Source organism: Eleutherodactylus coqui, chromosome 13 (assembly GCF_035609145.1).
Source record: "Eleutherodactylus coqui strain aEleCoq1 chromosome 13, aEleCoq1.hap1, whole genome shotgun sequence".
Classification (NCBI taxonomy): Eukaryota; Metazoa; Chordata; class Amphibia; order Anura; family Eleutherodactylidae; genus Eleutherodactylus; species Eleutherodactylus coqui.
This window is the reverse complement of record NC_089849.1, coordinates 36,933,543-36,955,864: the sequence shown is the minus strand read 5'-3', so window position 1 is coordinate 36,955,864 and position 22,322 is coordinate 36,933,543. Positions and strand designations below refer to the sequence as shown.

The 22,322-nt window shown below is 43.2% G+C and overlaps 1 protein-coding gene across 1 annotated transcript in view; it reads right to left on the bottom strand.

Annotated features, from left to right (window-relative positions):
- Positions 1 to 459: 459 nt before the first annotated feature.
- Positions 460 to 22,322, bottom strand: part of ZNF385C (zinc finger protein 385C) — a 295,990-nt gene continuing 274,127 nt past the window's right edge. The window contains exons 5-9 of the mRNA XM_066585843.1: positions 9,260 to 9,413; positions 4,111 to 4,428; positions 2,843 to 3,030; positions 1,359 to 1,457; positions 460 to 684 (exon numbers count right to left, since the gene is read on the bottom strand). Of these exons, the coding sequence (XP_066441940.1) occupies positions 460 to 684; positions 1,359 to 1,457; positions 2,843 to 3,030; positions 4,111 to 4,428; positions 9,260 to 9,413 (984 nt within the window). The remainder of the gene's footprint in view (positions 685 to 1,358; positions 1,458 to 2,842; positions 3,031 to 4,110; positions 4,429 to 9,259; positions 9,414 to 22,322) is intronic.

Below are 22,322 nucleotides of genomic sequence, written 5' to 3'. Positions count from 1 at the left end.
TTTGGAACCGTGAGACCTTTACCTTGATTCTACTCCAATGAGTTTGTTCCAGGCCTTACTGGCATGTTAGACGTTCACATCATTAAATACTTGTTCTGAAACAATGTTATTGCTATTCGTTCCCCATGTGATCACTCTTCTGACCCACCAGGGATGTTTGGGCCTATTTCTCCCAAATAATTGCCTACTGGCCCCAGTGCAATGGAAGGTATGGAGACCACTTCCCCTGCCACCATCCATAGAAACAGTCTGACATGGGCAACTATGGCTGTCCATCCTAGTCTGTTAGCGGTATGGCTTGGATAGCTAACACCAATGTCCAAGATGGTAGATGTGCTTTGGATTATGAGCGAAGCAACAATGATATATATTTTGATGCCTTTTGGGGGAGGCAGCTTTGCGGTCATTACAGCTTCACCTCTACAATGTTCTCTTTGTAGTCCTGCAATTTATGCCAGGCTAATAAGGAGCAAACATAATGGGTGCAGGAGAAGGCCGCAGAGCAGGTGGGGGGCTTCGGAAAAGAGCTGTTCCCAGCAGGGGAGTCTGGAAGAGAGCAGCAGCCGTGGCAGGACGTAGAGTAAGAGGGCTTGGAAGTGTGCAGACAGCTGTCGGCGTGAGGGGGCTTGGAAGAAAGCGAGCGGCCAAAGTCTTAGTCAGCTGTTTATGTAGAGCCAGTCTGGTCTGTGAAAACATAAAACAGTTAAATGAAAGACAACTACAAGACCCAAGGTCAGTTCTTATTTTACGCCATGTGTAACCTGCCTAACATTGACATATCAATCAGATTATTGAGGTGAATGGTGCTCATCCAAGGCATCATATGGGGTTCAGGTGAGCACTAAACACTATTATCAATTTCCAATTTGATATTGCAAATATTTTGCACAGACTAATAAAGAGCACATCGGATGTCTTCACATCCAGTCTGACTGAATGTAGGTACGTTGGTTGTGTGTGCCATTAATATGCCAACCACCACCCCATAAGGTAAAGGAATGATTTGAAAAAAGGATGGATATGGGAGTTGGGTTGGCACATACAGCAGCGGGCACCTTGCTGCCTGCCAGCTAATTTTTCAAAAGCAAGAAGCCCATGATGGAAATTCTTCACTTTGGTTCACTAGCACATCCTTGTGCCACTCAATATCTCCGGAGGATCGCAGTCTGCTAGAAGTTAGGAGCCAATGGATAATTAATAGAGACCATTTAATACAGTCTAACAGAAAGTATGAAGCATTTTTATTTTCTTTTTAATGTGGCAATAGGTGCCCTTGTCTTCAAGGCACCCGAGCAGCTGCACAGGATGGATATATGGTATACCCTGCATTAGTGTACATTTGGCCAAGTCATACTCACCGCTAGAGCAGCATTCTTCTGCAACTTGCTAAATGGGCTGTATTTAGGTTTTGGAGGTTTTCCGGCAAGTCTGTCTTTATGTCGTCTGCTGCTCATATGCTGAGAAAACATGACAAATAGATTTTTTGAATTTAAGGGTCCTTTTACATGAATGAGTATGTCGGCTATGACAAGCGCTGATCAATTTATAACACTCAAGAAAATGGATAGATCAAGAAACGGCAGACCAAGATGAAATGCTTGAATGATTTCATCGATTCCAAAGAGTTTATACAATACCGCTGGAATATCAATTTTTATTTATATATTGCAATGCAATGTTTCTTATGAGATTACCCTTCATCAGGCAAAGGATGAGGTCAGCGATAAGGTGAACAGAGGCTTGAAGCAGGCTCTAAAATGCTAGGAAGGAAACTTGAATGAAAGAGATGCCTGAAGATGCAGCAGAGGAAGTCAGCTTCAGACACCTTGTTCATTCAGGTTAGCTTCCTGTCACTTTTAAGCCTGATTCAGGCCTCTGTTCATAGCTGACCACATCCCATGCCTGAAGAAGGGTAATCTCACCCGAAACGTTGGAATCTATAAAAGTATACATGCATTTCATCTTTGATGTGCCTATACACTTTTTTCAGTGTTACGAACTTGATTGTAAGGGTAATGTTCAACCCTAAAAGAATGCACACCCAAAGATCTCATATAAACAAGTTGTGCTGCCTAAAACACTTTCTTCGCGGGCGCTGATCAACGAGATCAGCGCTCGGCCTTCACACAAGTCGATTCAGATTCTATTAGTGGACGAATGATTATTCGTACGATTGCTTGTCCCCATAAAAGCTTCATCATAGTTGGCAGCACCAAGATATATTATAAGACTATGGGAGAGTCCTTGAGGTTCTCCTAAGAATCAGAACAGTTGTAAAGTTTAAAGAGTTTGTCAGGTTAAGAAAACTCAACTTTAAATACCTTGTTAAGGAATTCTGAATTAATGAATAGTGATTCTCAGCTTGTAATTCTACAATAAGGCAGAAGATTACATAAACTTAAAGCAACTAATAGGATTAGCTATAAACAAGTGGAAACATTTGGTTAGCCAATATATGTGGTCCATTGTTTCTTTGATTCATGTCTGATTTGTCCAGACACTAAGGCCTCCTGTCCGTGGATGATCTCGCATTGTGTTACTCGCGGCGATAATCCATAGCGTTGCTATGGAAAGCGCAGCCCCCTGTCCACGAGCGGAGAATCATAGCGATTCTCTGCTCGCGGGACTCAAATCGTGGCAAGCTGCGATTTGCCACGATTCTCCGCGGTGAGCCTATCTGTCAGATAGGCTCACTGCAGAGAACTGTCAGTTCTCTCCCCTGCGGCGGAATAGCGCTAGCGATATTCTGCCTCGCCCGTGGACAGGGGGCCTTAAGCAGTGGATGTCAAACATTCTGCAATTTTTGTAATTCGTTGTCCACGAACAACACAGCATGCCTCACCTGTTTGAGCTGAGTTTCAGAGTTGACATGGATCTCACAAACAGGACAGTGAAAGGCTTTATTTTGGATGCCAATGCTGGTCTTGTTGCCAATCCGCTTGGGCTTCCGGGAAGCACGACTCAGTGCTTTGCCTCTTCCTCTTCTAGAGTGGGTGCTCTGTCCTTCTAGGATGGATTTGTGCTTTGCACCTTCAAAAAGATATATACTATTTTATCGTCCAACTGCCTTGCTGTAGCTCTCTATAGAAAATATACTGACATATCTTTATTTCCTAAGGAAGGGTTAAAGAGGTTGTCCAGTTACCAGTCAACATTGCTCCTATAGCACCAACTGTGTTAAAATAACAGTACTTACCCCTCCTCTGCCATGGGGATCCAGCGCTGTAGCCCCAACGTCCTCCCAGTGTTTGTTGTGAAAGATGATGTTAGAAGAAGACACCTGACCATCACCGTTCTAAACTCTTGGCACCATGGCGCCCAGGATGTGAGCACTGATGCCAGGGGAATGGGTTTTCATGCTGTAGCCTCTGATTGGCTGCAGTGGCTAGATGATTTCCTGTGACATCATCTCCACAACAAACTCTGTGAGGACGGTAGGGCTACAGCACTGGATCCCCGCCGCAGAGGAGGGATAAGTACTGCTCTTGTTATTATTTTAACATAATTGGTGGTACAGGGTCTATGTTGTCCGGTAACTGGACAACCCTTTTAACCCTTTCCAATCCACTGTCTGACATCTAAAGACATTCTGATTGAAAGCTGTACAGCTCCAATATCGGAAGATGTCTAGGAGGGTATTCTTACTGTAGATTACTGGCCGCTCTGTTGTCAGAGACCGCTCCAGCCAGCAGATGGCGCTATTGTATAATGGCAGAAAGAGAAAAACCCCTAGGAAACCCTGAAGCCAAAATTGGATTGCAAAGGGTTAAAACCATCAACTAAAGCCATAGACATTACTATCGAGTAATTCAAGCTTCCATTTTTGTAGGAAGACCTTACACTAGATACTAAAACTTGGTTTAGCTAGATTTGTATGTACACAACGCAAAACCATTGACAAGGTTGGACACTGAATCTTAGTTATAAAGACTTTAAGTGTTGGTTCGTTCTACTGCTTGGACTGCATGGTTGTTTGATTGATTCTATGGACCTATTATCCAACACAGTGGTTTAGATATCAGTTACCAGGCTAGGTCCCATTTATGTAGATATCTATAAGCCTTCATAATGGCACATCGGAGCATATCACAGCACTATGACTTCACTCACCAGCATTATGTGCCTCTAGTTGAGATGCGGAGTTCACAGTGACTTTGCATGTGGAGCAGTACAAGTGTTCCCTATTCTTACGCTCCTTCTCACCGTCCTGTGCTGAAGCACAACTGTCCTCTGAACCCTTCTCAGGACTGTATGGTACATCAGGGACCAGGGTCCTTGTGTCTAGTACTTCAGCAGAGCTGTCTGAAGTCTCTGGAGAGTCGTATTCTTCGTCTGGCTCTGCGCTGGTTGGCTCTGGTGTTGGTGTGCGTGGACTGCCTTCTGCTTCAACTTCACTGAGTCGGACGATTTCATTTTGCGTTTCTAAATCTACAAAAAAAGACAACACAATAATTAAAGGACTACATATATTATGGCTGGTAAGCATCCAGCCAATAAGGAGTAAGAACTATTTTATACTAGAATTAAAGATGATCTCCCCCAAATTATATCAAAGACTTTATTATTCTTATGTTATGTTAGTTATGAGTATTAAACTTATGGACCTCCTGTGAGAAATTAATCTCATTTGCCCACTTCCTTCTATTTTCGCAATTCCAGAATCTTCCAAATCATCATCCATATGAAGGTTCACATCTATAATAGTTTGCATAACAAAGATAGGGTGTAGATATTGCTTGAGATGGAGTTAGGAACCAAAATGTGCCTTTGACTTGGTTAAATTGCAGGAACAATGGGACAGAAGTGTTGTGTTTACATCTATGCTGAAGCCTCCATAGCAGATTCCACCATATTTACCAGAAGAAAAAAAATCACTTCTTGCAGTGCCATTTTGTTTCTGCTAAAATGACAGACACCGTTATAAGTCATTTTGTTTCATAGAATCATAGAATGGTAGAGTTGGAAAGGACCTTCAGGGTCCAACCATCTGCTCAGTGCAGGATTCACTAAGTCATCCCAGACAGATATCTGTCCAGCCTTTGTTTGAAGACTTCCATTGATGGAGAACTCACCACCTCCTGTGGTAACCTGTTCCATTCATTGATCACCCTCACTGTCAGAAAGTTTTTTCTAATATCTAATTTGTGTCTCCTTTTAGTTTCATCCCATTGCTTCTAGTCTTTCCTTGTGCAGATGAGAATAGGGCTGATCCCTCTGCACTGTGACAGCCCTTCAGATATTTGTAGACGGCTATTAAGTCTCCTCTCAGCCTTCTTTTTTTCAAGCTAAACATTCCCAGATCCTTTAACTGTTCCTCATAGGATATGATTTGCAGACCACTCACCATTTTGGTAACTCTTCTCTGAACTTGCTCCAGTTTGTCTATGTCTTTTTTAAAGTGGGGTGCCCAGAACTGGACACAGTATTCCAGATGAGGTCTTACTAAGGAAGAGTAGAGGGGAATAATTACCTCATGTGATCTAGACTCTATGCTTCTCTTAATACATCCCAAAATTGGGTTTGCCTTTTTGGCTGCTGCATCACATTGTTGACGCATGTTCAGTCTATGATCTATTAGTATACCCAAGTCTTTTTCACATGTGTTGCTGCTTAGCCAAATTCCTCCCATTCTGTATGTTCTTTTTTCATTTTTCTTGCCCAGATGTAGGACTTTGCATTTTTCCTTGTTAAATACCATTCTGTTAGTCGCCGCCCACTGTTCAAGCTTTTCTAGATCTTTTTGCATACTCTCTCTTCCCTAGTGTTAGCTATTCCTCCTAGCTTTTGTGTGTCTGCAAATTTGATCAGTTTCCCATCAATTCCCTCCCACAGATCATTTATAAAAATGTTCAACAACACTGGGCCTAGGACAGAGCCTTGTGGTACCCCACTTGATACATTCTTCCACTTGGAACGATCACTCAGCCAGTTGTGAATCCACCTAACAGTTGCTTTGTCAATCCCATATTTGGTAATTTTTTCAATAAGTATGGTATGAGATACTTTGTCAAATGCTTTACTAAAGTCAAGACATACTATATCTACCACATTAGCCTGATCAACCCAGTCGGTGATTCTGTCATAGAAGGAAATCAGATTCGTCTGGCATGGCTCTGGTTAATTACTACATTTTTATCCAAGTACTTGCATACATGCTGTTTAATAATTTGCTCAAAGATCTTTCCCAGTATAGAAGTCAGGCTCACAGGCCTGTAGTTTCCTGGATCCACCTTCTTCCCTTTTTTGAAGATAGGGACAACATTTGCCCTTTTCCAATCTTCTGGGACTTCTTCTGTTCTCCAGGAATTTTCAAAGATTATAGCGAGTGGTTCAGCAATTACCCCCACTGCTTCCTTTAGTATCCTAGGATGTAATTCATCTGAAACTTGAGTCTTGAATTCATTTACGTTAGCTATGTGTTCCAACACCATCTCTCTGCTTATAGGCAGCCTGTATTCTTTTATTCCCCCAATAGCACAGGAAAGATCAGTTGATGTTCCATTTACTTTCTGGGAGAAAACAGATACAAAATAGGAATTTAAAAGTTCAGCCTTCTCAACATCATTCTTAACCAATTCACCATTTTCATCTTGTAAGCATCCAATAGCATCATTGCCTTTTTTTTGCTTTTGATATACCCCCCAAAATCCTTTTTTATTTCTTTTGGCCTCTCTTGCAAGCCTCAATTCATTATTAGCTTTAGCTTTTCTGACACTTGCCCTATAGTTTCTGCAGACCGCATTATATTCTTCTTTAGATATCCCCCCCCCCCCTCTTTCCATTTGATAAACATATTTTTCTTCCTTTTTAACATGTGTGGAAGTTCTGTGTTCATCCATCCTGGTCTCTTTAAATGCTTCCCATTCTTCCTTCTTTTAGGGATTGTTAGCGATTGTGTTTTGAGAATCTCATTTCGCAATATTTCCCAACCTTCTTGGACATTTCTGTCCTTAAGAACATCCAGCCATTGGATTCTTCCTATCCTCTTTCTGAGTTCATTAAAATCTGCCTTTCTGAAATCCAATCCAAGTTTTCTCAGGTCCTCCTCCTCTTTTTATCCAAAATTCAAGGATAGCATGATCACTGCCTCCTAAGGTCCCAGCCACCCTTACTTCCTCAACCATTCCCTCCTGAGTTGGTAAGAATTAGGTCCAAGATAGCAGATCCCCTTTTTTTCTCTTCTACCTTTTGGAAGATAAAGTTGTCAGCAAGAGCTGATAAGAATTTGTTGGACCCATTACTTTTACCTGAGAGAGATTCCCAACAAATGTCTGGATAGTTAAAATCTCCCATGATCACTATGTCATGCTTTTTTGAGAGCTTAGCCATCTGCAACAAAGCTTTTTGAGTTTCTTTTTCTATTGATATCAAATTTCTGTTTTTGAGTATCAATAAATGTGAGTTATTAGGGTTTCAAATTAGAAAGATCATTGTACATCCTGAAATACTACTTTATAGAGGCCAATTTCAATTTAAGAATGCAGACATAAGCCATAGTCACGTGGACATCAACTATCAGCTATACACAGTTTGTGCATGTAAAACACTACGGTTATATTTGCTTCCCGGTTACTTTTCTTCAGCTGCAACATTTACCAGTTCTGTTAGTAAGAGTCGAGCTGAGAATCTGTGTAATTTTCTGAAAGCTTTTCTTCACCATCGTAGGCACAATGGGAACTGGATCCCTGCTGGGACAATCAAGCAATTATCTCCACCACCAAGTTCAAAAGCAATTAACAAATTCTTCTCTGGGCTTATCTCCATCCTCCGACATGGGATATGTTAACATCCATGACGGACATCAAAGAGGATTCTCTCTCTTGTATTAACGTAAAGCTTGATATATTTTTTTTAGACCAACTGAATGAGTAAGAGGGAGAATTCGGGTTACATAAGAAAGATCTGAAGATTGGAATTAATGTAAGCGTTAAATATTGAGCAATTTTTTTATTAGAACCATGCAACCGGTTATTGCGTATGCTTCAGTGCTTTCAGTACTGTGAGGCTTTTTGGCATTGTGTCTTGTTGACATTGATGGAGCATTTTCAGGAGATCTATAATAAATCGTAGTTTCCGGAGTTACAAAATGAAATGCTGATATATGCATCTTGATATTAAATTGTAACCATGAAGAATGGTTGAAGGGGTTGCCTTTGGTTTGGAAAGCCTCATTTCTGATTGCAGGCTTACCTGCCAGAAGTCTTTTCTGGGTAGCAGCTAGGAGTTATTGAATTAGCGGTCTATGGCAGTGGATATTTAGCTTTGTGCAAGAACCAAACTTGATTGAGTTCATAAGTAATGGATATCTACAACATCCATTACTTGCACAAGGGCCGTTTTAACTATAGGGCCCCCCTGGCAATAGCGCCACTTTCAATACAGTTGAAAAACATTGCGGGGCTCCAAATATCATAAAACAAGAAATACTCACCTCTTGATGCCCGGCTGCTCCTGTCCCGCGGCTTCTGCTCACTTCTGAATCCAGCAGTCATGTTCCCGTCTAAGCGCATGACCACAGTGGCCAACATCTGTCTCCGTAACCTTGAGAGCCAATCATTTCCCATAGCAATCATGTGCTTAGACAGTTGTGACCACCTGACTCAGAAGTGAGCGGAGACCGTAGGGCAGCCGAATGGGGGGAATGCAGGCTGCAGAATTAAGTATATATTTTAATTTATTTTTTTTTAGCTTCGGGGATAGAGGGGGCGATAGTGGGTGGGGGACTTGTCTTTATATGCATGCACTGGAGTATTAAAAAGGCTTTGACTTGCACATGCTTTCATTGGGGCCCTTCATAGTTATGAACCAAACTCGATGCAGCTTGGCTCTCAATTGCTATTCAAACAAACAAAAGTGCACGGTAATCATTTTGTTTAAACGCGAAGCTATCCCGCACTTTTCATTTGTGGCTTAGTTCCAGCCTGCATCATCACTAGTTCGCTCACTGCTCGTTACATCTAAATACTCCCCGCTCAGTGCTATACACAGGAATGTGAGCAACGAGCGAGAAGTTAACGATGCTCAGTGAGGATCTGACTGTCTAAACATTCTGCACAAGCGCGAACAACAAGCAATGACGTCGCTCGCTCAGAAGCTTGTTTAAACGAGAATCGGCCCGTGTAAATGGGGGCATTGGTTGAGGAGAGGAAGGGCATTTGCATTGGTCTTTTTTTGTCATAGTTGATTTTCAGGATTATTCATTGTCAATAAGCAAAAAGAGAAAGGAAAGAAGGGAGGATGCAGAAAAGAGAAATCTTACTCTCAGTGAGCGGATCTGTGTTTCTTTTGTTGTCCACTGGGGGCAGTGCTGCCCTTTCTCGACTACCATGATGCTTCTGCTTGTGCCGTGCGTTCTCTAAGGCTCTGAGCTTCCGTGCATGTTTGTGACCCTTGTAATGAGCTTCAGCTTGGTTCTGAGAAACAAAAGATCAGAAAAACATGGTGATTATTCACCGTCGCCCAAATTATCCTCCTCACGATTTCTGCTTGGTAGGAACATTTCATGATGTTTTACTCGTACAGTAGGTGTTACAAGCAACAATTCTTCCTTTAGTGAAATTGCTACACATTGTTATGTAACCAGAATGTCGCGATATAATCTGTACATTATAACACATTAGAGAAATAAGAACAGATGTAGGTTTGGGAAGCAAGGTCTGAAGACACACTTTACCTAAAATATACAGTTGGATGGCTTATCAGGATTGTATTTAAACATATATATATACACACACACACACACACACACACACAAACATACATTAACAGTCTAGGCAGGTGTGACTAGATACATTGATCAAGTGCATTATACTGCAAGCAGGGGCGTAAGTTAAGGCTCAGGGGCCCTGATGCAAAAGGTGAGCTGGGCCCCCCTCTATCTGTATCTGTACCCGTACCCATACCTAAACCATGCTGCACAGAGACATAACTTGAAGCTTCGGGGCCCCAATGCAAAACCTGTAACAGGGCCCCCAACTACAATGCTTTATTCATAGTATTGGGCTCCCTATATGGAGAAGAGAGGCCTTATGGGCCCCCTAAGGCTCCTGGGCCCGGGTGCAACCGCATCCCCTGCATCCTCTATAGTTACACCCCTGACTGCAAGGGGCTGTTAGTAGATTTATCACTTAAGAGAAGGGTAAAAAGTTGCTCTGAGGCCCATCACTCAAACACATCTTAAGGCCCATTTACATTGGACGAGTGTCGGGCAAACGATGCCCAACACTCATCCCTGTATCCCCCTGCTCCCAGCATAGCTGGATCGCACATGGAGCGGCCAGCAGGGGGCGGGACAGTGCAGGAGATTTCTCTCCTCTCGCTCCCCCGCCCCTCTCCATTGAGATACACAGGCGTGGTTCGCCACTGAACGGCGGCTGTTTAAACTGCATGATGAGCGATGATCGTCATCGCTCATCTTTTGTGCTGCTAAAAGATGAGCGATGACGATCATCGCTCATCGTGCAGTTTAAACAGCCGCCGTTCAATAGCGAACGGCGCCTGTGTTATGTGAATGGAGAGGGGCGGGGGAGCGAGAGGAGAGAAATCTCCTGCACTGCCCCACCCCCCTGCTGGCCGCTCCGTGTGCGAGCCAGCCCTGCTAGGAGCACGGGGATACAGGGACGAGTGTCGGGCATCGTTTGCCCGACACTCGTCCAATGTAAATGGGCCTTTGGGCAGTTAGAGGCAGACTTGTCCACTAGAGAACCAGATAAGCTTACATCTTTGATTTCCTTTTCCTTCTTTTTTGGAAAACAGAAAAGCATAGCTGACTATGTTGTTCTGGCCTCCAAATAAGACAAAAAACTAACAGAAACCTAGTCAAATAGACACCAAACTTTGGGACTTTTGGTCTCCATTTGACTTAAAGTTCATGGTTCCAATCAGGGTTCCATTTGCATGCGATTATCTGATATTCGAACAGATCCTCCAGAGATGGAAAGGCTCAACAGAGTCCTAAATGCAATCTGAACATAGCCTTGTTGCTGACAAGGTACAGGTACAGTCTCCTGGTGCAAGCTCCAAGTCATGTCTCCTAGGGTGAGGTCACATCGTGACGTCTTCTTGGCAGACTGTTTTTGCGAGGTGGTTTGCCATTGTCTTCCTCAGCACTGATAGGAGCGTATAAGACAAGCAGTTGCTTTGAAGAGCTTGTTCTGGAACAAAGCCTTGAACTCTGTTTATCATCTAGGCATAGCGCTTCCAGATTTCTCTCCTCTCTCCCTGGATGAGAGGCATTCTGTTTCTGGAAGAAAGCAACACGCATTTTGTATCTTCCACAACCCTTTAGCATGGATAGAGATAAAGAGTGACGGAATCTGTGGTTTGATCAACTTTAACCCTTTCCAATTCACTGTCTGACATCTTCAGACATTCTGATTGAAGGCTGTACAGCTCCAATGCCGGAAGACAGGGTACATCGTGACAGGGTACTCTTACTTTATATTACTGGCCGCTCTGTTGTCCGGGGCCTCTCCAGCATGTCCTGGCTCTAGCCAGCAGATGGCGCCATTGTATAATGACAGAAAGAGAAACCTCCCTAGGAAACCCTGAATCCAAAATTGGATTACAAACGATTAAAATTACTCAAAGCATGAAGAATACTTATAGGAGCAAACTGCTATGAAAACATATGCACCTTGGACTTGCTGCCTAAATAGGGGGCAAAAAAAAACAAAAGAAATATTTAGAAAAACATTTGGAGCCTTCAAAGGGCTAATCCAGTGAAAATACATTTGTCATCCCTTCTCCCCTCAGCTGATTGCTTGTCACACTCTGGATGTCCCCTCTGTATATTGCAGTTACTTCCATGCAGTGCAGCCTCCTGCCTGATACTTATCAGGCACAATGTTGATGCTGAGATTTCTCCCTGATCAATTTCTATATGCTTTGCTAACATTCCCATGATGCATCAGCAGAGTATCACATGACCAGCTAGAGCCAGTACCATCTCTTCCTGCTGGAAGGAAACTTAAATACACTACATCCCATAATAATACAGTCAGTAGGATGAGTTAGATATCCTTCCATATACTTGTGTGACAGTTATCATCATCATCACTCTAATCATCAGCAGTGACTGTAATGGAGTTTCTGTCCCCTTCTATTAACAGCTTGTGTGGTAGAGTCCATGTAATATCACACAGGAATTATGGTGACTGAAAAACTGGCTTCTTGAGTGAACATAAAACTTAGTAATTCCCAGGAAATCAGAATGAGATCACAATACCCAGCTGAGGAGAAGGACTCCAGGGAGTTTCAGATGGAAAAGAATAACTAACCAAGGTAATACTAGTCAACTTATATATACTGGGGGACTAGTTACATCAGGGATGTCCAAACTTTTCGCATCTCTGACCACATTGGAAGAAGAAGACTTGTCTTCGGCTACACATTAAATACACAAACATTAACGATGCAGATCATCAACCTCCACACAACCGCCATCATCCTCCACAGTCCTCCAAACAGCTCTCCTCATCCTCCACTGTGCCCCCAAACAACCCCATCAACCTCCAAATAACCCCGGCCACCACCGCTGCCAGGCCATATGGACTCCAGATTAGAGTCAGTGCATGAAAACCTGGACACAAAAGCCTGTCCAGACTTCTCACAGGCAGTTTGCAGCCATAGGCCTGTTTCTGACACCAGCAGAGGGACAGACAGCATTGTCTGGCCAAGATGAGATTGCCATGTCTCGTTCTCACCTCAATACTGGATATGAGTGATCAGGGCTCGGTAGGACAGGAAGAAGAAACAATGGTGCATGCTGGATCGGAGTGACTGAATGAGTCAGACAGTTAAGGCCCATTAAGACACAACGATTATCGCTCACAAGTAGAGATGAGCGAGTATACTCGCTAAAGGCAATTGCTTGAGCGAGCATTGCCTTTAGCAAGTACCTGCCCGCTCGAGACGAAAGGTTCGGGTGCCGGCGCTGGGGAGCGGTGAGTAGCGGCAGTCAGCAGGAGGGAGCGGGGTGGGAGAGAGGGAGAGAGAGATCTCCCCTCCGTTCCGCCCCGCTCTCCCCCGCAGCTCCCTGCCCGCCGCCGCCACCCGAACCTTTCATCTCGAGCAGGCAGGTACTCGCTAAAGGCAATGCTCGCTCGAGCAATTGCCTTTAGTGAGTATACTCGCTCATCTCTACTCACAAGACATCTTTTGAGCGATACTCATGTGCATTTACACGGCAAGATGATCGCTCAAAATTGGCTCAAACGGCAGTTTGAGTGACAGTTTTGAGCGTTCACTTTGCATAAGTGTGTAAATGAAGGCTCTAGCTGTATGCAGAAGACAAGCAGGACCGCTATCTTCTGCATACAGCTGTTATCTTCTCGGAGCGCTCAGCTGGTATCCAGCTGAGCGTTCCGAGAGGGGTATGCAAAACACAGCTGCAGTGCTGTCTTCTGCATACCCCTGCTGTGTTCACCTGAATAAATTACCTGAAAGCACTGCAGAATAGGTTGGCACTATATAAATATTAACCATTCTGGGTTGCATGTGGCTCGCAGTCTGTGGGTTGGACACCCCTGAGGAACACAATGAATAAAAAAAGAAAAAAAAAATCATCGGAGTGATCCTTTAAGGAGCCAATGAAAAAGTCTATTTTTCTGTGACATCCTGCGGTGATATAAAATATCCTCAAAGCACAGAACACAAACTTTGTGGAATAAACTGAAAAGTGGTGTCTGTCAGTACAGAAAGCTAGTGCGCAATAAAGCAAAATCATGGACGTGTCCACAGATCCAAGCAGGGAGATGAATCTGAAAAACGTTTTTGGCATTGTCATTGTTGAGGACATTGGTGATGATTTATATCCTTTATATACGGTTTACCGTAGGAGATATTAAAAGTAACAACAGATGCTCTTATCTCCACAATAAGGCTCCCACAATGGTGGATGACAAGCAGGTGCATCCAGAAATGCCGTTTCCTAAACCAAGATATGGGGAACCCACGAAAGACGCACACAGATGCTGTAACATTATCAGCTACAGCAAGAACGAACCGCGGGAAGGTGGGGGAATTACACAGAGCGGAGCATGAGGGAAATTTGTACATGCAGTCAACTGCATGGGGGGCTCCATGCCGAATGCTGATCTATTTGCATTCAGAGGACATTATGGTAGGGATAATGAGGTGCATACTGATGGCAAGCCTGCAAGATGCTGATAAGACTCAGCCACAATGAGAGACGGGAGGGGGGATTCTCAGCTGAGCAGAGACTGACAATGCAGTAAAGACAAGCCCGTCTGGCAGTCCTGTGCTCTGCAGCATGCCTTCTTTAACCCCCATTATTTTTAACCCATGACAGACAGACTAAATAGATAGTCGAGCGAAAATTATTCTGCAATTCAGAGTTTGACCTTCAAAAGTTAACAAAAGGACAAACTTGTTTTACAAAATCACACAATGTAAAACGCTCAGAAAAACTGTAAAATACGCTACCAACGGCATTTATAAATGTGGACCTCATGTTTTTCTATACCCAAGCCTAAAAACATAACAAGGGGACAACATCTTAATCTTAAAGACACACAATCTCATCATCAAGATGACACTTTGTCATTGGAGTCTTTCTTCCAGCAGTGCCGCCTCCAGCTCCGGGCCTGTCACTTCCAGCAACTGTATCGCAGCATAGAAGATAGTTTTAGTGTAACTACATTGGAGAGTTTTTACCATTTATTTTCCCGTAGGTTTCCTTTAAGTCAGATGCAACATTTGAATCAGTACTACAAGTCCCAGCATGTGCTCTTGCTGGTATCACAAGCAGTGGCAATGATTCATTCAGCCTCAAGGTGCCGCTGAAAATCTTGTTTTATCAATAATATTGCAGTCATTGTGCCCATCTCCATAGCTTCATCATGGCAAGGGCATGAAATGAGCAATCAGGGGAGCAGGAATCAACTGAATGCAGGAGGAAGAGGAACTTAATACTGAAATAAAAAATAATGGATGGAAGGATGAATGGATGCAGGGGCGTAACTATAGGGGATGCAGAGGATGCAGCTGCATCCGGGCTCAAGAGCCTTAGGGGGCCCATAAGGTCTCTCTTCTCCATATAGGGAGCCCAGTACTATGAATAAAGCATTACAGTTGGGGGCCCTGTTACAGGTTTTGCATCGGGACCCAGAAGCTTCAAGTTATGCATCTGGGTATGGGTACAGGTAAAGCTGGGAGGGGCTCTGAGCTGAACTTTTGCATCCTGACCCCTGAGCCTTTAGTTACACCCCTGGATGGATGGATAGATCGATCGATCGATCGATCAATCGATCGATACATAGATAACAGTTGAAAACACTGTGACTACTTGACGTTGGGGCTTCCTCGTGAGCTGTGCTCATCACATATCCATAGGACAGGCAACATATTTTAGATCAGTAGGGCTCTATCTCCAGGGAGCCCAGAAATCACTAGAACAGACCCAGTGCTGACCTTATGTTAGCTATCACTCTGTTGCCTTCTCCTGCCATAAGGCAAAAAAAGAATATATATTGCACTGATAGTCAGCCTGCCTGGAATTTGCTTATGCAGAAAGCAGCAGCATAGCAGTAAACCCATACTAAAATAAATACAGCACCAGAACCAAGCTCATCACACAGATACAATACTAGAACCAAGCTCATAACATAAATATAGCGCCAGAACCAAGCTCATAATATAAATAGGCACTATAAGCAAGCTAAATACATAAATACAGCACCAAGCTCATAACATAAATACAGCACGAACCAACCTCAGTATACAGATACAATACCAGAACCAAGCTCATAACATTAATGAAGTAGCAGAACTAAGTGATTGTGTTACGGGGGTGCCTATTGGTTGGTTGACAGTGGTGCCTCGGAACATCAGAGGGAAGGAGACAGAGCCAGACGGCGGATGATTCATGTAGCTTTATAAGATGCTGCCACACAGAGGAAGAAGATCATCTAGCAAGGTGGACATAAGGGAGGGGCGAGGTGATGGCCCTCAGCCTACATCTGCCTGGTTGTCCCAACAAGCTGATGACTGGTGCCCTGTGCAACCACAAGGGTTGCACATAGCTAAGGCCAGTCATGAACAGACTCTTTTTCAATCTGGTATGGTTGACTGTTTAATTGGGAGATGTACGGGCTTGTAGCGGAGTCTGTGCATACTCTGCTGTTTCTTTATCTTCCATAGTCTTGTTTGGGGCAGGTAGCATGCATGTTCGGCCATTACTCCATATGTCTTCTTGTCCTTCTTCTTCTTACTCAGAGCTCCAGATGGCGACCAAAATGGTCATCGAAGTAACTAGAAATTTGCAAGTGCCGACAACAATTTATACTTTTGCCACTAGTTGTGCTGTAGCTGGGGAAAAAAATCACTTTTTCTCCCTCCAACAAACTCACATGCTGCTATCAGACAGCAACAGGAGATCAATAGATGGGCTAAAGGTGGTGGCATCATGCCTATGTGACAGACATGCAGGAGGAGCAGTGCCTACTACCAAGAAGGTGGTGTGTAGGAACCTCGCAGACTGATGCACCCATTGTCAGCAGCGTGAGCATGAAATTGTAAAATTGTGTTATACTCGTGGGTGCAGCGTTGTATTAGTGTATGGCTAAATTCACATTTGCGCTTGGGATTCTGTTTTCCTGACCCATTATGGGAGCTGAAAAAACTGAATGCCCTGGATGAACGGATCCGTCTCATAACGGGACCAAACCGCGACAAACGGACCCCGTTGAGTATGATTGAGTTGAATAGTGCGCTGGAGAAGGATGCACCTAACTTATTTAGTGGCATACGCCACTTGGAAAATTAGGCACATCTCTGGCTGACCATATGCCACTACCTTAAATTTTAGCCAGGCAGCTACAGTGAAATTTACGTAAATTTCAGCAGTAAATTATAGTAAATCTGTAGGGCCATGGGCATCCTCTTCTTTTTTGCTACTTTTACAAAAGCGGCAAGAAAAGTTAAAAAGCACAACTATTGGCACAAATATGACCTGCACCAAAATGTACAACTTTCTACACAACACAGAGAAAAAAAATTATGTAAAAGCAGTTGATAAATTCTCCTCAGTGCGCTTCATCGCGCTTTGAAGATGTTATGTAATTCTATTAGGGATTGGCATATACAGCAGCGTAATAACATTGTCCGCCTCTAACACACTGCAGAAAAAATGAGGAAGATGATGGAGCAGATCCATGCACCCTGGCTATATAGAAATATAGACCCCCCAGCCCAGAACTTTAAATACTTTTCAAGTTCAAAGTTTTAGGGCGTGTCCACAAGTTACTGATTTGCAGATTTTGGTGCAGATCAGTAGCAGACTTTACCCCTCCAACTTGAATTTAATAGAAGGGGTGAAATCTGCTGCAGATCTCTGGAGGTGGGGGGTAATAAATAAATTACCTGAACGCGCTGCGGCATAAGTTGGCGCTATACACATAACAAGATTTATATAAGATGCTTTGTCCCCAGTTCAGACTCCAAATTCAAACTTGGTCATTTTCAGACCAGCGACTGTGTCTATGTTTGCCTTGCCTACATTTCTATAACTCTGATGCATTGTATGGGATATGAGCCACACTGCAGTACATGGAACGAAATAAAATGGCCAGCACTCCGCCACTTTGTGTCTGTATCGGTCCTCTACTGCTTTTTAACCTTCAAAAGCAGCCTGTGCTTCATCGTAGATACAACATGGCTAAAGAACAGGAGTAAATGCCGCAGGGAAGAAGAGGCATAGCTCCTCTCTGCGGGAGAGGTAGCTTGCGGATAGACATCAAATCAGCATGTTGATTGGAGACCACAGGGAGCCAGGGTTCACACTGGGCCAGAAGGAAAATGCCACCGACCACGGATCTGAACACAACACTGAGCACAGAGAATCTGATGCGGCGGAAGCATCACTGCAAGGAAATCTATGAAAGAAGAAGCCTAGAATCATATGTAGGTGATTAGAAAGAAGCACAAAAGTGACGACTTATTTGATGGAGCTGCTGTGCCCATCATTGTATTATTAGTATGTATGTTGCCATCAGCTAGATGCCACATCTGGTGCCTAGTCACGTGTGGCTTAAGAAAAAAGGGGAAAGAAAATTCTGCAATTGCAGAATTGCTTATAACGACTTTGTTACTGTGGCACCAGCCTCGAGCTTTGATGCCAACCCTAATTAGGGCAGACGGAGGAAGGTCAGCCAACATTGTTGAGACGCTGAATGTAAAGAACAGACAGCATTAGCATGGGCAGTGATGTGCGGAAAATTCTGCTTCACTCTCTGCAAACAAGTAGTAAGACCCCATCGCTAGCCGACTCAGCGGTAAAAAAGAAGGGTAACCATAACCAACCATACACTGCTTGTAATGGTTTGCATACTATCCACCTGCTAATATGCTTGGGCTGATGCTGGACCACCGTGCCTACACCATTTATATTTGTTTCATCTTTTTCCTTATCAGCAGATCTAATGCTAAATAGACAAATATAGGACACTGCTCGTATCCAAATGTCTCCATGGGAGTCTAATGATTTCTGCTCTACTATTGGCTTTTAACTGGCACAGCTGGGAATCTGAGACCATTTAGCTTGGACAGCAAATGCCTACAGGTTCGGCAGCTCTCAGGTATCCACATGATCACTGACCCATTGCCATCGCAGTGGGAGGGTTAACTACTAAGAGAAAATTGCAGTCTAGCGCTATTAGTTTTATGACCGGGATTAGACTTGATTTGTGCAAATGCAACTTAAAGGAAGACGTAAAGCCTCTGTACACCTTCGCACTCTTTTTTTAAATGAATGGGGGATAATTTCCCCGGTGCACAATGCACTGAAAATATATATAGAGCTGCAGGCCTCTTCATGTATTCAGCACATCCCAGCAGCCCATGCGCCTTCTCAAAAATGTATGCCACGTCCGACCCGGCGTACATTTTTGGTATAATTTATTTTCAAAATAGTGGCAGGGTCAGTCCAGAAAGCTAAAAAGTTGTAGATTTTTGCACAAATACCCGTTTGTGCAAAAATGTGTGACTTTTGTACACCACAAAGTGGCATAAAAACTTTTCTAAATGTGCCACATAGTGTTTTTAGAAGTGAAAACTTTTTGTAAATGTTTCTTATTAAAAGTTTCTTCTATGCTTGTATTGTTTTCCAGGCGCAGGCAGACTGGAGGACTGAAATCTTTGCACATTCTGCCAGTCAGTAGTAAACTGACAGCTCCTCCCTCAGCCCGCTCCCCTATTGTGAAAGTGCATTCATTGTCTTTCCACTGAGCTATTACAGAGGGCTGTATGACAGTGCTGGGAATGGCGGAGGGGATCAAGGGGAACAAAGAGCAAAGAAAGCTACTATTACAAAGGGCTGCAATTCACTATGGGTGAATTTTCTGCTCTTATCAGCAGTGATAGGGAAAGACCAGCAGCTACTCAGAGAAGAGAATGAGAGATAGCTGTGTAGTATTGTGTGAGTGTGGTGTAGCTACACAGCCTCTGAAAGAGAGGGGAGGGGGAGCTGAGCTTGTTTGAGTTCATGACAGAAACCGGCTGATCAATGCTGGGAACACCCCTCCACCCACCCCCTCCGACAGGAACTTTAATATAGGAGAACCTGCAAACCAAGTATGAGGCTTTCTAAATGCATGAGGAAAATTCAATGCAAAAAGAAAAAGATGTGATTTTTTTTTCTGCAGGGACCATGATTTTTCATACACAAATGTTTCCATAGCCTTTACATCAAATGCCGCCAATGGCATCGGCATGTGTACATTGTGAAGGCTTGTTCTGCTTGTGTTGACTGTTATAATATGATTTCTGCAAATTAAAACTAAATAACTGTTATTCACAGGATACATATTTCATCACACCAAAAATACTCCTTTCAGTTCTGTTGTGCACATAGTTATGTGGGAAGTTTTTTTTTAATGTTTATTGGGCATTTTAATATAGTACAGCAGAAAAAGAAAAAGGAAAGAAACATCAATAATATTTCGCAAGATTTGGTCATCAGAAAGTTATGTGGCAAGTTAACTCGATCCATGGTGTGAAAGACTTGGAAAATGTCAATTTGAAATCATACTTGACCTACAGTCATGAGAAAAACGAGCTACACCCTTTTTGAATTTCAGGGTTTTACGTATCAGTTACTTAATAAACAACATCTGGTTCATAGCAGGTCTTAAAAATAGATAACTACAAGTGAACAGCAAATGACAAATTACACCAAGCCATTGTGTATTTAGTAGGCCAAAATTCAGAAGCAGTGTGTGAAAAATTAATCAATGGCTTGCAGAACCCTATTTAGCACCAATAACTCGAAGTAATAACTTTTTTGTAAGACTATATCATTCTCTCACATATTTCGGGAGGAATTTTGGCTCATTCCTCTTTACACCATTGCTCCAGTTTATTTGTTTATACACAGCTCTTGCCACAGCTAGAGATGAGCGAGCATACTCGATAAGGCAAACTACTCGAGCGAGTAGTGCCTTATTCGAGTACCTGCCCGCTCGTCTCTAAAGATTCGGGTGCCGGCGGGGAGCGGCAGGGGAGATCGGGGAGGAACGGAGATCTCTCTCTTTCCCTCTCTCCCCCGCTCCCCTCTGCTCACCGCCGCAACTCACCTGTGACCCACGACGGCAGTCGAATCTTTAGAGACGAGCGGGCAGGTACTCGAATAAGGCACTACTCGCTCGAGTAGTTTGCCTTATCGAGTATGCTCACTCATCTCTAGCCACAGCATTTTAGTTGCATTGAAGACTGGACTTTGACTGGGCCATTGCAACACCTTGATTCTTTTCTTTTTCAGCCATTCTGATGTAGATTTGCCGCTGTGCTTGGGATCATTGTTCTTTTGCCTGACCCAGTTTCGGCCAAGTTTTAGCTTTTGGATAGATGGTCCCACATTTGACTTTAGAATGCCTTGGTATACAGAGGAGTTCATGGTCGATTCAGTGACTGCAGGGTACCACGGTCGTGTGGCTGCAAAACAAGCCCAAACCATTACCCCTCCACCACCATGCTTGACAATCGGTATGAGATGTGCGCTGATATGCTGTGTTTGGTTTACACCAAATATGGCACGGGACATTATGACCAAACATCTCCACTTTGGTCTCATCTGTTCAAAGGACATTGTTCTAGACGTCTTGTGGTTTGTTCCGATGTAACTTTGCATATTTTAGCCTTGCTACCTTGTTCTTAGAAAGAAGAGGCTTTCATCTGGCAACCCTTCCAAACAAGCCGTTCTTTTTCAGTCTTTTTTCGAATTCTACTGTCATGAACATTTAACATGCTAACTGAGACCTTTATATTCTGAAATCTAGCTCTTGGCTTTTTGCGAAACTTCTTTAAGCGTTGCACAGTCTGACAGTGTGGTGAATTTGCTGGGACATCCACTCCTGGGAAGACTGGCAACTGTCTTGAATATTTTCCACTTGTGAATAATCTTTCCCAGACTGATGGGCAGCAACAATTACTTCTCTAAGATCATTACTGATACGTTTCCTAATTGGTATTATGTTGATATACACCTGAATGCTCCAGACCAGCAAACTACAAAAACAAATGCTTTTATAGAGGTGGCCACACTTGCTGATGAACAGGTAGTTAAGAACATTTAATTAGCAGCAGCTTGCTGCTACTTACTCTCTTAATTCCAATGTAAGCAAAAAGGGTATACTGAATTTCTTCCATAGTGCATCTGCATTTTGTCCTAGCCTTTGTTAAAGAAATAATGAAACAGTGTAATTTTTTTATGTGTTGTTGTTCACCTGAGGTTGTATTTATCCAACTTTAAGACCTTCTAAGAACCAGTATTTTATTATGTCTTGATACATAAAACCATATCATTCACAGAATGTGTACTTAGTTTTTCTCATGAATGTAAGTCAACACAATAAAAAGTAAAGGATTTAGGCTCCGTAGGCTTTATGCTTCGAATGTAACGCAACATTGTCCCTTGGCCTTGTTGTTGTTAGCCGATTTGTCATTCACGACCCTCCGTGGCCTTAAAGGCCAGCTCCCTCCATGTTTTTCGGTTTAGCACTGCTTCTTTCAGTTGTGTGATATCCATGCCAGTATCAGTATTGACAGTATCACAGTATTTCAATTAAATGCATATTGTGCAGTATATATTTTTTGCAGTGACCAACTGTATAGAAAAGTGCAGCTTTTCTATACAGAAGAAATAAGTTAAAATGACGTCCTTTCAGCCAGGCAAGTATACACTTTTTTTACCAGTTGTCAGGCCATAGGTGATTGGCTGGCTCTCGATCCAATCACAGCGCTTACTTGCTGGAGGCGGGGGAATTCAAAGCCCCGTTTACCAGAGAGATGACAGCTGGGAAGATTAC